The sequence below is a fragment of the Hyla sarda genome, chromosome 10, assembly GCF_029499605.1.
Source record: "Hyla sarda isolate aHylSar1 chromosome 10, aHylSar1.hap1, whole genome shotgun sequence".
In the NCBI taxonomy this organism is placed as follows: domain Eukaryota; kingdom Metazoa; phylum Chordata; class Amphibia; order Anura; family Hylidae; genus Hyla; species Hyla sarda.
In genome coordinates, this window is record NC_079198.1 from 86,636,673 (window position 1) to 86,654,152 (window position 17,480).

A 17,480-nucleotide genomic window follows, 5' to 3' on the forward strand; every position below is an offset into this window, starting at 1 on the left:
GAAGAGGTGGCTGGATCAGCGCGGTCCCATAGTGGAGTAGCCCAGGCCAGGGCCTTCCCGGACAGCAAACTGAGGATAAAGGCTACCTTGGCTCGCTCAGAAGGGAATTGGTCGGACAGTAGCTCGAGTTGTAGAGAGCACTGCGACAGGAACCCACGGCACTGCTTCGCATCTCCGTCATACTTGTCAGGCAGGGACAAACGGATTCTGGAACCGGTGGTTACAGCAGGTGGAGGTGAAGTAGCAGATGCAGAAGGAGGGGCTGGCTGTTGCTGAGAAGGCAGAAGCTGCTGCATCATAGCGGTCAGTTGAGCCAGCTGTTAACCCTGCTGGGCCACAATGGAGGGGAGGTCCACTAGGCTTGGCAGGGGAACATCAGCTGGCTCCATGGCCGGATCTTACTGTCACAAACCGGCAGGACAGGTAGTGGATCCTCTAGACCAGAGAGGTGATGGCGCGGGTCGTACTGAGGGATCGGTTCTAAGCAGTTACTGGTCTTCACCAGAGCCCGGCGCAAAACGGGATGGACTTGCTGCGGCGGTAACTACCAGGTCGTGTCCCCCAGTAACAACCTCTCTGGCAGCTGATATAGCGTGGTACACAGGGAGCAGGCAAGAGCGTAGCCGGACATAGCAGAGGTCAGGGCAGGCAGCAAGGGTTCAAAGGCGAGTAGACGGTAGCAACAGGCTCGGCAACAGGCAAGGCAATACTAGGCTACAGGGAACGCTTTGTCAGAGGCACAAGGATCCGGCAAGGGCAGGAAGGGGCAGGGTACTTTTATAATTTGGCCCTTAATTAACCATTTGGGCCAGGCACCAATCATTGGTGCGCTGGCCCTTTAAACTTAACATAGCTCGCACGCGTGCGCACCCCAGAGAACAGGGACGCACGCACTGGGACACGTGGCCGGTGTACACAGGAGCAGGGAGAGGTTAAATGAGACTGCGATGCGGATCGCGTGCGGGGACGAGCCACGACGCAACCCGCATCCCCGCCGGAGACCACAGGGACACTGCACCCCCGGTCAGGGTGAAGAACCGGGGAGCGCATGGCTGCAGCAGGAGGCGAGTGCTCCGGTCCAGAGGCAGAGACCGGAGCGCTTGTCATGACAAGGTGGATGTCAAAAGAAGATATTGCATAGGGCACCCTCAAACCTAAAGCTGACTGTGATTTATTGCAAGTTACATACACATTCTCTATAATTGCAGATGGAAAAATTATGCTTTTTACGTTAGGGCAACGCTTTACATGTTTGCTGAAGATTTATTGTGGGGAATTTTTCATGTGTACAGTCTGCAGCATTTCCAGTAGCGCTAAAGAGAGTGGATGAGAGTTGAAAAATTTGATCCAAATGTAACCAGCAATGTCTACGCAGCCCCAGCGCTGATTCAGACGGCACCGGACACTTTTGGAATCTTCACCCAGAGAAATACCGTAGCGTACATAGATCCTTAGAGTCATATAATAGCTTTTTTTTTTACATAGCACATGCAATTATGAAAATGGTAAGTCACATATGAATGGTGCAATAAACAGGCTATATTTCGGTCAGAACATTTTGTCACCATAAGAGGAATAGATGTCATTGTTTCACTGGACATGGGCTAATGTTCAAGGTCATTGTTGCTCACCAGTTCTTAGTTACCCACGGACAGGTTATGCTTTCATGATTTCCTCAGTAATGCACATTTTTTGCTCCATTATAGTAATACTAACATCCTTTGTCCCCCATAAAATAAAAATGGACACCTTTATTAATTTCTATGATACATAAATGAGGCATTTTTACTTTGTGAAAGGCACAAAGATAGACAAAATTACTGTGTGGGCACTAAGGGCCTAATGGGGGCACTTATACTATTTGGGGGCACTCATGCAATTATTATTACTATGTGAGGGCACAATTTCTATATGTAAGCAACCAATTGATACCCACTACATTTTACAAATACATTCTATTCAAACTAATGGTACCCATACACGATACTTGCTAGATGTCGGACAGTTGTCTCAGCAATGAGTGATGTTACATACTGTGCCGTTACTCCCCATTTAACATACTGACTGCTTTAAAACATTTCCTTTTACCTGTTTTTGGTGACTGCTTCATGTCAAACGTATCCTCTTTTATTTTGATTGTAGTTTTTTGCCCATAGATACTGCTGTGTGGTGTCATCTTGTGATCCTATGTTGAGATTTAAAAAGTATGAATTGGAGTCTATAAGACATAAACATATTACCAAAAGTATGTGGACAACCAAACATCACACTTTTAAATGCATGCTTATTTGGTACTAAACCACAGGCATTTGTAAACAGTACATCCGAGTTGCCTCTACTCTTCCTAAAAATTATTCTGTCATGATAGGGGGCAGGGGACAGGGAGTTAGTGAGCCCTAACTGTTTCTACAATCGCTGTTCCTTCCTATTGCCCATCCACCCTAAGCAACAGATCGACAACCACGAGGACGGTCCCTATACTGCACTAAAGTGCATAAGCGTCAATGCAAACAAAACAGACCAGACTGTATATGTCGGGAAACAAGTCAGGAACATAACAAAAATACTACAAAGAGAGATACCAGGCAGGATCTAGCACACTAACAAACAGTTAAAGAACCAGGATCAAGATTAACAGCAGATATGATAATATGAACAAAATTAGATATGAGGATAAGTTTACAGCAGAAAAAAACAGGAGATGCAGAGGACGAACAGGTTAACTGAATGTTAGAACACTAAACAGGTAAGGAAATCAAGAGCACTGTACACACTGGACTCCGAACAAGGAACAAACTAGACACACCACTCCAGTCATGGATGGACATCAATACTAAAGCCAAATAGGTTCCTAGCAAGTGGGCACACTCCACAGTGAACAGGATACTAACCTAAGAGGAAACAAAAGTCCTAAATACAAGAAACACGAATACAGACACAAGGCTAACTCACTCCTAGATAGATGGATTAGCACAAGGCTCAGAACAGGATTCTATCCTATGAGATCTAGGATCAAACAAGGTCAACACAGGACTGACAAACGCACAGTGTGAACACGGACTCAGGAAACACAAAGCATATGCAGAAAAAACAATACAAGAATACTAAAACCTGACAAAGGTACTAAAACAAGGCAAGCTAAAATCTAGAAATCAGACAGGACAGATAACCATGGTGAAAACTCAGGACATGTGTTCAGACAGACATAGTGAGCATAATGCAAACATGGTCAGAGAAACAGGTGTAATTACCAGCCCAGAAGAGCATCTGAAGAGACCTTATATACACTCCCAGTGCTGAAGGCAGGAAGATTAACTCTTCCCAAACCAGGGAGAATAAACACAGAAACTGTTCAGACATAAACATAATGTCTGAAAAGGACCCAAAGAAGAAAAATGCAAAATACAGACAAACGGACATGACAGTTTCTACTAGTTTTTTGCTCATGACTAACATGACATGACAGGTCCTTCGTATCTTTTTTCATGACCATGGTAACTCGTTTTTATTATGAACTTTTCTGCACATGGGGCATTGACCTTCCTCAGACTCTTGCCACAAAGGACATTAGTCATTTCAAAGCTCTAAGTTTAAGATTTCTCCTTCAATAATGTTTAACCCCTTAAGGACACAGACCATTTTGGCCTTAAAGGGGTACTCCGCCCCTAGCATCTTATCCCCTATCCAAAGGATAGGGGATAAGATGTCACATCGCCGGAGTCCCGCTGCTGGGGAACCCAGGTATCTCCACTGCGGCACCCCACTATCATTAAAGCACAGAGCAAACTCGCTCTGTGCGTAATGACCGGCAATACAGGGGCCGGAGCATCGTGATGTCACGGCTCTGCCCACTCGTGACGTCACGGCCCGCCCTCTCAATACAAGTCTATGGGAGGGGGCGTGGTGGCCATCACGCCCCCTCCCATAGACTTGCATTAAGGGGGCGGGCCGTGACATCACGAGGGGCGCAGCCATGACATATCGATGCTCCGGCCCCTGTATTGCCGGTCATTACGCACAGAGCGAGTGTTCTCTGTGCAGTAATGATAGCGGGGTGCCGCAGCTGAGATCCCGGGGGTCCCCAGCAGCGGGACCCTGGCAATCTGACATCCTATCCCCTATCCTTTGGATAGGGCATAAGATGTCCAGGGGCGGAGTACACCTTTAAGGACCTGGACAATTTTCATTTTTGCATTCTCGTTTTTTCTTCCTCTCCTTAAAATCCATAACTATTTGATTTTTTTCACATACATACCCATGTGTGGGCTTATTTTTTGCATGAACAAATTTACTTTGTAATTTTACAATAAAGTGTACAGAGCAATAAAAAAAAAACTTATGATACATTATCTTTATTCTGTAGGTTATTGCGATTAAAATGATACCCAATTTATATAGTTTTTTTTTAATTATTGTACTATTTAAAAAAAAATACTAACTTTTTTAAAGAAAATTGGTATGCATAAAATTGTCCTTTTCTGACCTCTATAACTTTTTTATTTTTCCGTTTACAGGGATATGAGGGCTCATTCTTTGCACAGCTGTAGTTTTTATCGGTTCCATTTTTGTTTTGATGGGACTTTTTGATCGCTTTTTATACATTTTTTTTCCAATATGTGACTTGATTAAAAATCTGTATTTTGGGTATGTTTTTTTGGGTGTTATTTCTTTACGTTTACGCTGTTTACTCATTTTTTTTGTAAAATGGGGAAATAAGGGGGATTTTTTTTGTATTTTTATTTTTTGCGGAGGGGTTTTATATAATTTCAGAATCTTTTTTTATTTTTTTTATTTAAAACTTTTTAAGTCCCCATTAGGGACTTTTATATGCAATCATTGAATTGCATTTACTGTATAATGCTATGCCTATTGCATAGCATTACACAGTAAGCTTGGCGATCCACAGACATACATTATTGGATCGGTGGCAGGAGGCAGGTAAGGGACCCTCCTTCGTCATTTTGACTTACGGAACCCCCACAATCATGTCACAAGGGTTCCGTGAGCACCACTAAGCTGCCAGCATCTTTCACTTTCACTTTAGATGCCGTGATCGGCATTGATCACACTGGCTGCCAACATTCACTGCTCACTAGCACAGCTTCTGCGCTCTCTTCAAAGCTGCTTAAGGATTCAGGGCATACAGGTATGTCCTTGGTCCTTAACCTCTTAACGACCCAGAGCATATAGGTACGCCTTGGCTCCTTGGTACTTAAGGGGACCAGACCGGGATGCCTGCTGAAATCAATCAGCAAGCACCCCGTGCAAACCCCTGGGGGTGGTCAATTCAGACTAGCGATTTGCGGGGATTCCAGGTCAATCGGGTCTCTGGTGACCCGGAAAAAAAGGGTGAATGGGGCTGTAACATACTCTCAGTCTCAGTGTTGCACAACCAATGTGCCCCTCCAGCTGTTGCATAACTACAACTCCCAGCATGTATGGTCTGTCAATGCATGCTGGGAGTTGTAGTTTTGCAACAGCTTACGGGTTTGCCCCCCCCCCACATGTGAATGGGCGGGTTTACAGCAAGTTTTCTGCTGCAAGTTTGAGATGTGTCAAGTTTTCCGCCGCAGCTCAAACTCCCAGCGAGAAACTTGCTGTAAACCCCTGCCTGTGTGAATGTACCCTAAAAACACTACACTACACTACTACGGAACTACCCCATATGTGGGTGTAAAGTGATCTGCGGGTGCACAACATGGCTCAGAAGTGATAGTGCACCATGTACATTTGAGGTTTAAATTGGTGATTTGCACAGGGGTGGCTGATTTTACAGTGTTTCTGACAAAACAATAAATACCCACATGTGACCCCATTTTGGAAACTACACCCCTCACAGAATGTAACAAGGGGTATAGGGAGCCTTAACACCCCACAGGTGTTTGACAAATTTTCGTTAAAGTTGGATGTGAAACTAAAATGCTGGTGTTACCCTACATTTTTCATTTTCACAAGGGATAATAGGAAAAAAGCCCCTCAAAATTTGTAGCCCCATTTCTTCTGAGTAAGAACATACCCCATAGGTGGATGTAAAGTGCTCTGTGGGCGAACTACAATGCTCAGAAGAGAAGGAGTGCCATTGGGCTTTTGGATAGAGAATGTGTGTTTACAAAGCCCTCATAGTGCCAGAAGAATGAACCCCTCCCACATTGACACATGTGACCCCATTTTGGAGACTACACCCCTCACAGCATTTAATAAGGGGTGCAGTGAGCATTTACACCCCACAGGTGTCTGACAGATTTTTGGAACAGTGGTCTGTGAAAATGAAAAATAAAATTTTTCATTTGCACAGCCTACTGTTCCAAAGATCTGTCAAATGCCAGAGTGGTGTAAATGCTCACTGCACCCCTTATTAAATTCTGTGAGGGGTGTAGTTTCCAAAATGGTCACATGTGGGGGGGGGGTCCACAGTTCTGGCACCACAGGGGGCTTTGTAAATGCACATGGCCCTGACTCCTATTCCAAACAAATTCTCTCTCCAAAAGCTCAATGGCTCTCCTTCTCTTCTGAGCATTGTAGTGCGCCCGCAGAGCACTTTACATCCACATATGGGGTATTTCCATACTCAAAAGAAATGGGGTTACAAATTTTGGGAGGCTTTTTCTCCTATTACCACTTGTGAAAATAAAAAATTTGGGGTAACACCAGCATTTTAGGGGAAAAAATCTAATGTTTCATTTTCACATCTAACTTTAGAGGAAATTTGTCAAACACCTGTGGTGTGTTAAGGCTCACTGTAACATTCCTTGAGGGATGTAGTTTCCAAAATACAGGGTGGGCCATTTATATGGATACACCTTAATAAAATGGAAATGGTTGGTGATATTAACTTCCTATTTGTGGCACATTAGTATATGTGAGGGGGGAAACTTTGGCGGCTATTTTGAAGTCAGCCATTTTGAATCCAACTTTAGTTTTTTCAATAGGAAGAGGGTCATGTGACACATCAAACGTATTGGGAATTTCACAAGAAAAACAATAATGTGCTTGGTTTTGATGTAACTTTATTCTTTCATGAGTTATTTACAAGTTTCTGACCACTTATAAAATGTGTTCATTGTGCTGCCCATTGTGTTGGATTGTCATTGCAACCCTCTTCTCCCACTCTTCACACACTGATAGCAACACCGAAGGAGAAATGGTAGCACCGGCTTCCAGTATCCGTAGTTCCAGGTGCTGCAGAATGGGCAAAACAAAATTTGGAACAGGACCCTCAGTTTACGCAGAAGATTTTGTTCAGTGATGAGGCAAACTTTTATGTGAATGGTGAAGTTAACAAACAAAACCACCGCTATTGGTCTGACACTAACGCACATTGGATAGATCCCTCCAAGACTGTCGGAACACAAAAATTGATGATATGGTGTGGTATATGAGGTACAAAGATAGTGGGGCCATTCTTCATCAATGGAAACCTCAAGGCCACTGGATATACAAAATTGCTCCATGATGATGTGTTTCCCTCTTTAAGCACGTTCCCTGAGTTTTTCCAGCAAGCTGGTGCACCACCACATTATGGGTGTCAGGTCCGAGCATTCCTAGATGAACAGATTCCTGGAAAGTGGATTGGTCATCGTTGGCCAGTTGAACGGCCCCCAAGGTCTCCCGATCTGACCCCCTTAGACTTTTATCTTTGGGGTCATCTGAAGGCAATTGTCTATGTTGTGAAGATACGAGATGTGCAGCACCTAAAACTATGCATACTGGAAGCCTGTGCTAGCATTTCTCCTGCGGTGTTGCTATCAGTGTGTGGAGTGGGAGAAGAGGGTTGCATTGACAATTCAACACAATGGGCAGCACATTGAACACATTTTATAATTGGTCAGAAACTTGTAAATAAAGGCACGTTGAAACCAAGCACATCATTGTTTTTCTTGTGAAATTCCCAATAAGTTTGATGTGTCACATGACCCTCTTCCTATTGAAAAAACAAAAGTTGGATTCAAAATGTCCGACTTCAAAATGTCCGCCATGGTCACCACCCATCTTGAAAAGTTTCCCCCCTCACATATACTAATGTGCCACAAACATTAAGTTAATATCACCAACCATTCCCATTTTATTAAGGTGAATCCATATAAATGGTCCACCCTATAGTATGCCATGTGTTTTTTTTTTCTGTTCTGGCACCATAGGGGCCTCCTAAATGTGACATGCCCCTCAAAAACCATTTCAGCAAAGTTTGCTTTCCAAAAGCCAAATGTGACTTGACGTCCACACATGGGGTATTTCCATACTCATAAGAGATGGGGTTACAAATTTTGGGGGCATTTTCTCCTATTACCCCTTGTAGAAATGTAAAATTTTAGGGAAATCCAGCATTTTAGTGAAAAAAATAATAATTTACACATCCAAATTTAACGAAAAGTCGTCAAACACCTATGTTGTTGTTTTTTTTTTTGCTGTTTCTGCACCATAGGGGCTTCCTAAATGTGACATGACCCCCAAAAACCATTTCAGAAAAACTCACTCTCCAAAATCCCTTTGTCGCTCCTTCCCTTCTGAACCCTCTACTGCACCCGCTGAACACTTTACATAAACATATGAGGTATTTCCTTACTCGGGAGAAATTGGGATACAAATTTTGAGTGGCTTTTTCTCCTTTTAGCCCTTGTAAAATTTCAAAAACTGGATCTACATGAACATGCGAGTGTAAAAAATTAAGATTTTGAATTTTCTCCTTCCCTTGTCTGCTATTCCTGTGAAACACCTAAAGGGTTAACAAACTTACTGAATGTCATTTTGAATACTTTGAGGGGCACATTTTTTATAATGGGGTCATTAATGGGGTGTTTCTAGTATGAAGGCCCCTCAAATCCACTTTAAAACTGAACTGGTCCCTGAAAAATTCTGATTTTGAAAATTTGCCTAACTTTGAAGCCATCTGATGTCTTCCAAAAAGTAAAAACATTTCAACTTTATGATGAAAATATAAAGTAGACATATTGTATATGTGAATCAATATATAATTTATTTGTTATGTCTATTTTCCTTATAAGCAGAGAGTTTCAAAGTAAAAAAAAATGCTACATTTTCAAATTCTTCATCAAATTTAGGAATTTTTCACCAAAAAATGATGCAAGTATCGACAAAAATGTACCACTGACATAAAGTAGAATATGTCACGAAAAAACAGTCTCGGAATCAGAATGAAAAGTAAAAGCATCCCAGAGTTATTAAGTCTTAAAGTGACAGTGGTCAGATGTGCAAAAAATGGCTGAGTGATTAACTCCTTAAGGACGTAGGGCGTACCTCTACGCCCTACGCCCCATGTTTAAAACGGGGTCACGCTGTGACCCCGCATCACACCGGGTCGGTCCTGGCTGCTAATCATAGCCGGGACCCTGGCCTAACAGCGCGCCGCATCGATCGTTGTGCTGCGCGCTGTTAACCCTTCAGACCCAGCGATCAAAGTTGACCGCCGCGTCGAAAAACGAAAGTAAACGCTTCCCAGCAGCTCAGTCGTGCTGATCGGAACATCGCAATAAAATTGCGATGTTCCGATCAGCTGGGACGCAGGCGGAGGTCTCCTTACCTGACTCTGCGGCGTCCGATCGTCGATTGATTGCTTCAAGCCTGAGCTACAGGCTTGAGCAATCAAGCCCCTATCTGACTGATCCGTGCAAAGCTATGGCTTTGCAGGGATCAGCATAGGAGATCAGTGTGTGCAGTGTTATAGGTCCCTATGGGGGCTATAGCACTGCAAAAAAAAAGAGAAAAAAAAAGTTAACAAAGGCCATTTAACCCCTTCCCTAATAAAAGTTTGAATCACCCCCCTTTTTCCCATGAAAAAAAAAACTGTGTAAATAAAAATAAACATATGTGGTATCGCCGCTTGCAAAAATGTCCGAACTATAAAATTACATTGTTAATGAAATCGCACGGTCAATGACGTGTGCACAAAAAAATTCCAAAGTCCAAAATAGTGGATTTTTGGTCACTTTTTATATAATGAAAAAATGAATAAAAAGCGATCAAAAAGTCCGATCAATACAAATATGGTAGCAATAAAAACTTCAGAACACGGCGCTAAAAATGAGCCTTCATACCGGCCCATACGCGGAAAAATAAAAAAGTTATAGGGGTTAGAAGATGACAATTTTTAACATATAAATTTTCCTGCATGTAGTTAGGATTTTTTTCCGAAGTACGACAATATCCAACCTATATAAGTAGGGTATCATTTTAACCGTATGGACCTACAGAATAAAGATAAGGTGTTATTTTTACCGAAAAATGCACTTCGTAGAAACGGAAGCCCCCAAAATTTACAAAATGAAATTTTTTCTTCAATTTTGTCGCACGATGATTTTTTTTCCCCATTTTGCCGTAGATTTTTTGGTAAAATGACTAATGTCACTGCAAAGTAGAATTGGTGGCACAAAAAATAAGCCATCATATGGATTTTTAGGTGCAAAATTGAAAGGGTTATGATTTTTAGAAGGTGATGAGGAAAAAATGAAAGTGCAAAAACGGAAAAACCCTACGTCCTTAAGGGGTTAGGTGAAAATGGGCTGGGTCCTTAAGGGGGTTAAGTACCAGGACACAAGGGCATACCTGTATGCCCTTAACAGGTTAAGATCCAAGTAAATATTCAAACAGAAATGTGTTTTCCATCACAAAACGTGAGGGGAAATGATAATTTCCTGCACCAGCGCAAAGTGTCACACAAACATGTTGGCCAATTTTGCCACTCTGTACAGCAAATGATAAACTCCCCCCCTTTTGTATAGTCCAATACTGTGCTTTACACCATCCACTGGCATTATACATGGAGATCCCAGGCTTGTTTGTAGTTGCTTGGTCATGGAAGCCCAATTCATCACTTTTTTGACAAAAAAAAAGTGCTACCATTTCTTTAGTTAGCTTGTAGCCCAACAAGTAAGTTAGGAAAGCTCTCTATGAGGGACATTTATCAATGTTTGCTTATGTATTCCTTTTTTAACCTTTAATTAATTAAGGTTAATTTTTTACCTTTTTCTTGCGCAGTTGCGACTGTCGCAGTTAATAAATACCAGACTACCCGTAGTCCATTTTAAAATTATTACTATGTAGTTAAGTTTTTGAAACCTTGCTTTTCTTGCTTTCCAGTCAAAATGTCGCACGGAAAATCGCGAAGTCGCAGGTGCCAAATTTTTGCAACCTTTTTAGTTAAAAAAAATTAACTAAATCGCTTGATAAATGCCTGTCTATGTGTTTTAGCACTCTACAGTCCCATTACATTAGCCTGTGTGGACTCTCACATCATGACTGACTCAAAAGTGTTTACAGGGGTACTTCCCTGGAAAACATTTTTTTCTTAAATCAACTGGTGCCAGAAACTTAAACAGATTTGTAAATTACTTCTATTTAAAAATCTTAACCCTTCCAGTGCTTCTCATCCGCTGCATGCTGCACAGTTCTTTTCTTTTTGAATTTCCTTTCTGTCTGACCACAATGCTCTCTGCTGTCACGATTCGGCTGGCTGGAGGTGGATCCTCTGTGCCAGAGAGGGATTGGCGTGGACCGTGTCGGTGGACTGGCTCTAAGTTGCTACTGGTATTCACCAGAGCCCGCCGCAAGGCGGGATGGTCTTGCAGCGGCGGTAGCAACCAGGTCGTATCCACCGGCAACGGCTCAACCTCCCTGACTGCTGAGATAAGCGCGGTACAAAGGAGTAGACAAGAGCAAGGTCGGACGTAGCAGAAGGTCAGGGCAGGCAGCAAGGATCGTAGTCAGGGGCAACGGCAGGAGGTCTGGAACACAGGCTAGGAACACACAAGGAAACGCTTTCACTGGCACAATGGCAACAAGATCCGGCAAGGGAGTGCAGGGGAAGTGAGGTATAAGTAGGGAAGTGCACAGGTGAAGGTACTGATTAAAACCTCATGCGCCAATCAGTGGCGCACCGGCCCTTTAAATCGCAAAGACCCGGCGCGCGCGCCCAAAGTAGCGGGGCAGCGCGCGCCGGGACAGCACAGACGGGGAACGGGTCTGGTAAGCGAGTCGGGGTGCGCATCGCGAGCGGGCGCGTCCCGCATTGCGAATCGCATCCCGGCTGGGAACATTATCGCAGCTCACCCGGTCGGCAGGTCTGACCGGGGCGCTGCGAATAGGAGAACGCTGTGAGCACTCCGGGGAGGAGCGGGGACCCGGAGCGCTCGGCGTAACATCTGCTGACACCTCTGTCCATTTTAGCAACTGTCTGGAGCAGGATAGGTTTTCTATGGGGATTTTCTCCTACTCTGGACAGTTCCTGAAATGGATAGAGGTGTCAGCAGAGAGCACTGTGGTCAGACAGAAAGGAAATTCAAAAATAAAAGAACTTCCTGTGGAGCAAATAGCAGCTGATAAGTACTGGAAGGATTAAGATTTTTAAATAGAAGTAATTTACAAATCTGTTTAAATTTCTCGCACCAGTTGATAAAAAAAAAAGTTTTCCAGTGGAGTACCCCTTTAACACTAGAATACCCACACTTTACTAGCATAGAGAGGGAAGTAGTATACTAAAAGGACCTTCTTATTGTGTGTTGGAGTTATCTGGCTGTATTCTGTATTCAATGTACCTGTTAGCAATTATAGCTAATGTATATATTGACTATTAAGTAACTTATTATATGAATGTATTTTGTAGGAATAGTTGCATGTATTGGAAAAAACTACACCGTTAAAGTTGCAACATCAAGATAAAAAAGTTGTGGAGTAATGGAAAAAACACAGGAATGATAGACATGTTAATGATATGAAAATGATAAAAAATGGAAACAGAAAAATCACAACATTATTCCGTATGGAGTAGGAGCTGTCAGGCATTACTCAGAGTGCAGACGCTTTTGAAACATGTAGCTCGGATTAGTTTGTTTGTATACATTTTCTATACTGTTCTGGACTTTTAACAATTTAGGAATAAAGGTTATGGACTTTAATGAATTTTTTCGCTGGATTGTTGTTTTGGATTACTGCATTTGAGAGTTCAAGTAGAAACTACATCCCTGCTGGAGGAAATTCATGAAAGCACTAGGTGAGCTCATTTCTTTACTGCAGAAATACAGACACTTACATGCCATAGAATGCTAACAATCAGGTTATTAATTGTCTGAATACAAATATGAAAACAACAACCTTGGCAGCAGGCGCTCAGGATCCCAAAGGAAGTGGTCACACTCAGGTCATAAAGTGGCAAAGTGCAGCAACTTTATTTGATGTACAGCAATAGAACAATGACGCATTTCGGGGTGAAACTACCCCTTCATCAGATTGACTATAGTACAGTTGTACGTGTCATTGTTCTATTGCTGTACATCAAATAAAGTTGCTGCACTTTGCCACTTTATGACCTGAGTCTGACCACTTCCTTTGGGATCCTGAGCGCCTGCTGCCAAGGTCGTTTTTTTCTTATTTGTATCCAGTTTATCTACAGGACACCATCCTGTTGCACCTGGGACCTTTGGGCTGCACAGATCCACACCATCTTTAATACCCACATATGGAGTGATATGCATATTTCCTATATGCTCAAGGTGAGCGGCTAATTTATAGAGCCTGCAACCCCTTCCTGCAAGGGAAAATCCCCCCTCCCTCTATCTAGGGTGACGCACGAGGCGCCGCCTTCCGGTCTCTCTTTTTTCCCCCCTTTTCTACATTAATTGTCTGAGGTACGTTGTGCCACGCTGAATGCACTTGGGCATGCAAACCATTAAGGTTCTTGCTGGCAACAAGAGAGAGAGAGAGAGAGAGGGAGAGAGAGAGAGAGAGAGAGAGAGAGAGGGAGACAGCAAGTGATGAAGATGAGAGAGAGAGAGAGAGAGCAAGTGAAGAAGAGAGGGATGACAAGAGGGAGAAATAGAAAAGGAGAGTGAAAGAGAAAAGAAAAGAGAGAGGGAGAGAGAGGAGAGAAAATGAGAGAGAGATCGAGGGAGAGAGGGAGAGAGGCAAAGGGTTTGATGAATAGGATAAATAGTGAGAAAAGAAGTGAGATAGATATGTGGTAGCCCAGTACATGAGTTATACCCCTGTACCCTAGCTGCCCTGTCCTCCATACAGTGACCCCCCTTACACCTGTCCCCTGGTATAATTATCTCTATGCCTATGTTATACAGTATAATGTATATATAATGTGTTGTCGTGTGATTGTAATCCAGTGAGGTATCAGTGACCATGTGACCTAAGGGTGACCTATTAGACCTCTCAGAGTTTCCCCCATATAAGTCCTGGGTGGAGCCTCTGCTATCTCTTACTCTCTTTGTCTTTGCTGAGGAACAGGGAGGTCAAGTCCTAGATGTGTGTTTTGTAGTCCAGAGGAGGCCTAAAGTCAGCCAAGCAGCCACAGATTCTCAAGTCCATTGCCCCACAGGTCAAGTCAAAGTCTGGTAAGCTACAGAAGGGGTGAAGTCAGTCATAGTTTGTCATAGTCAAGTCAGTCCAAGTCATCCTGTCTCAAGTCAGGAGAGAGAGAGATTCTGTTAGCAGTTAAGAAAACAATTGTAATACTTGGCTCCTTGTTATTATGTTGGACATCTATCCCTAGGTGTATATATCAGGCTGAGCTGCCGTAATGTTCTCCTGTTTGTACTTTATCTGAAAACAATTGTAAAAAAAAAAAAAATATGTTCACCTCTAGGAACAGCACTTTAATTTTTTTTAATTTTCCCTTCATAAAAATGTTGTTTGGGCTCCTGAGAGGATAAGAGATGATGGAGACGAAACCGTAGAACCTGGTTTTGCTGAGAACTTTGTAAAAAATGAAGTTCAGTGCACAATAGAACTTTGTCAGGTTCGCCTTTTGCAAGCCTGGCAATGGTGCTATTATAGGAGAAGGGATAAGGAACACTTGGCGCTTTGGCACCAGTGATGAGCGGCATTGCCCATATTCGAATCCGCGATATTTCACGAATATATAGACAAATATTCGTGAATTTCGTGTATTCGTTATATTCGCATATGTGAATATTTGCATATTTGAGTATTCCAGTAAGAAAAAAGTGAGGGGGTGGGCAACTTTACAATTGGTTGCTAGGGATGTTGTTGATAACCTCTCACAAGTGTATTTGCATCATTCTAATTGGCCCACAAGTGAAAAGAAGGAATATGTGAATATTAACATATGCGAATATGCGCATATGCAAATATTCACATATGCAAATATGCGCATTTGCCAATATTCACATATGCGAATATGCGCATATGCGGAAAAATGAATATTCGCAATTTCGAATGTATAATGAATATATTCGCAATATTCGCAATTTGCAATATTCGAGATAAAAATTTGAAATGCGAATATTCGCGCCCAACACTATTTGGCACCTGGATGCATAGGATGAGGAACTAGAAACACTGAGATAATGTCAGGCTAGCCCAGAATATTTTGCTACTATCAGCAAGATTACATGACTGCAGGTCTAAAAGGAGTGATAAAACCTTATGCACAGACTAGTTGAACATTGGCGAAACAAAAAAAAAACAAAAAAAACATTCTTGAAATTTTAGGGGTTTCCGATTCAATGCAGTGCACTTTTTCGGTAAACATGACATCTTATATTTATTTTGTGGATCCTTATGGTTACAAGGATACCCAATTTATTTATGTTTTATGTTATTTTACTACTAAAAGAAATCTGCAGTGAAAAAAAACGTATCTCCTATCCACAGGATAGGGGATAAGTGTCTGATCGCAGGGGGTACGAACGCTGGGACCCCCTGTGATCTCCTGCCCCCTGCAATGTCCTGGAGGGGCTAGATAGTACTGCATTTTAGGGATGGGGCTCACATATACAGGCCATCTCCTGTGGATATGCCATAAATATCCCAGGTGTTGATGTTATACATCATTGTATTTCACATGTACGGAGGCCTGGAATGTAATGATATTCTAGAAGTAACAAGTGTTTAATAGCTAGCAGTATCCCCACCTTCAATGTTAATAGGTGTATTTTACAACACAGAATACACAAAATAAATAACACTCTCATTAAAAATCAACAACATACCTGATATTCTGGGTCTCTCTCACTGTATGTAGGGCACATTTTGTGTTCTTGTTGAGGATACAAATGCAAAAAAAACCTCTTCATTCAGCTTCTCCGTTTATTTGTAATTCACATTAATAAAAATGATTCCTATGATTGGCATTAAATCGGAGTATTGTAACATCACAATGCATTTAGCTGCTCCCAGTTGCTGAGTGTTGAAGGGTTCTCAATGGCGACCTGTTGTTAGTAGTCAGCGAGAACAGATTGTTATTTACTAAAACAAAAGAGCCAAATCAGCAGAGATGGTTTAAATAGGATTGTTGTTTGACATGGGGTCAGGGGCTGAGCTCAACCAGTCACAGATCATGTTATGTTTCTACTGTGTTAGTTACTATACGGGTAAGCTGAACACTGCCAGCTGTCAGTTATCAAAATACAAGCATTAAGAATACCCCATATTGAAAAGGAATCTAACCTGCTATTATGGGCGAATAAGGCAGGGGACACTGACTCACAATGCACCTTTATTATCTCTCTCCTCTGCGTCGTTTTTGGGTAACGTTAATTTTTATTCCTCGGTTGTGCTCACCTCATGCCAAGAATCTTTGAATGAAATGTCATACCCCCACATACCTTGAAGATGCCTGCTAAGGGTTAAAATTAAAGGTGTTTTCTAGACAAAAATTATTGATGGTCTATCTCCAAATACAAGGGTGCCAGGTTACTGAAGTGCAGCTTCCATTAAAGTGAAGCTCCCGTACATTATTATCAACACCGCTGCAGATAGGCCATTAATATTCTTTGCCTGAAAAACACCTTTAAATTACAGAGGTCATGACACGCAACAGTAATCTCCACCCATACCCCTGCCTCTAGCTACTTGCATGATCCGCCCTAGATAGTGGCCCCCAACTGGGTGACAGTTCCATCCTATCTAAGTGCGGGAGAGGGGAAGATAGAAAACTTACAGTCAGCTAAACAGGTTCAGTACTAGGATGTCACATAAATGTCCAAATCAGCAAACATAAGGAATAGTCAAAAAGAAGCACAAGGGTCCAAGTCCAGGAGAGTATGTAAGGTTCAAGTTGCTAGGCAAAACATATAATCCAGGCCACAAGCTAGGTAACTGAAGTACAGCAATATCCACTGAGAGTACACAAAGCCTAAGGCAGTAAGACCAATCACTAGCGACTATGGCATGCAGCTGCCTGTTTAACCTGTTCAGGACACAGGGCGTATGCATACGCCCTGCATCCCGAGTCCTTAAGGACTGAGGGCGTATGATACGCCGGTGGGAATTCCGGTCCCCGTCGCTAGCCGGTTGGGGACCGGATCGGGATGCCTGCTGAAATCATTCAGTAGGCATCCCGGCACATCATCCAGGGGGGTCCTGAGACCCCCCCATGTCGGCGAGCGGAGAAAATCGTATGTCAATTCAGACATGCGATTTTCTCCAATTCTGGGCTGATTGGGTCTCTAGTGACCCGATCACCCAGAAAATAGGGCTGATCGGAGTTGTCAGCGACT

General features: G+C 42.7%; 1 protein-coding gene across 1 annotated transcript in view; it reads right to left on the reverse strand.

Moving 5' to 3' along the window:
* The window catches only part of TMPRSS5 (transmembrane serine protease 5), a 163,447-nt gene extending 147,343 nt beyond the window's left edge, over window positions 1-16,104 (reverse strand). Inside the window, exons 1-2 of the mRNA XM_056542418.1 lie at window positions 15,972-16,104; window positions 2,089-2,185 (exon numbers count right to left, since the gene is read on the reverse strand). Coding sequence (XP_056398393.1) covers window positions 2,089-2,185; window positions 15,972-16,055 — 181 coding nt within the window. The 5' untranslated portion in view covers window positions 16,056-16,104. The remainder of the gene's footprint in view (window positions 1-2,088; window positions 2,186-15,971) is intronic.
* Between the last annotated feature and the right edge of the window lie 1,376 nt (window positions 16,105-17,480).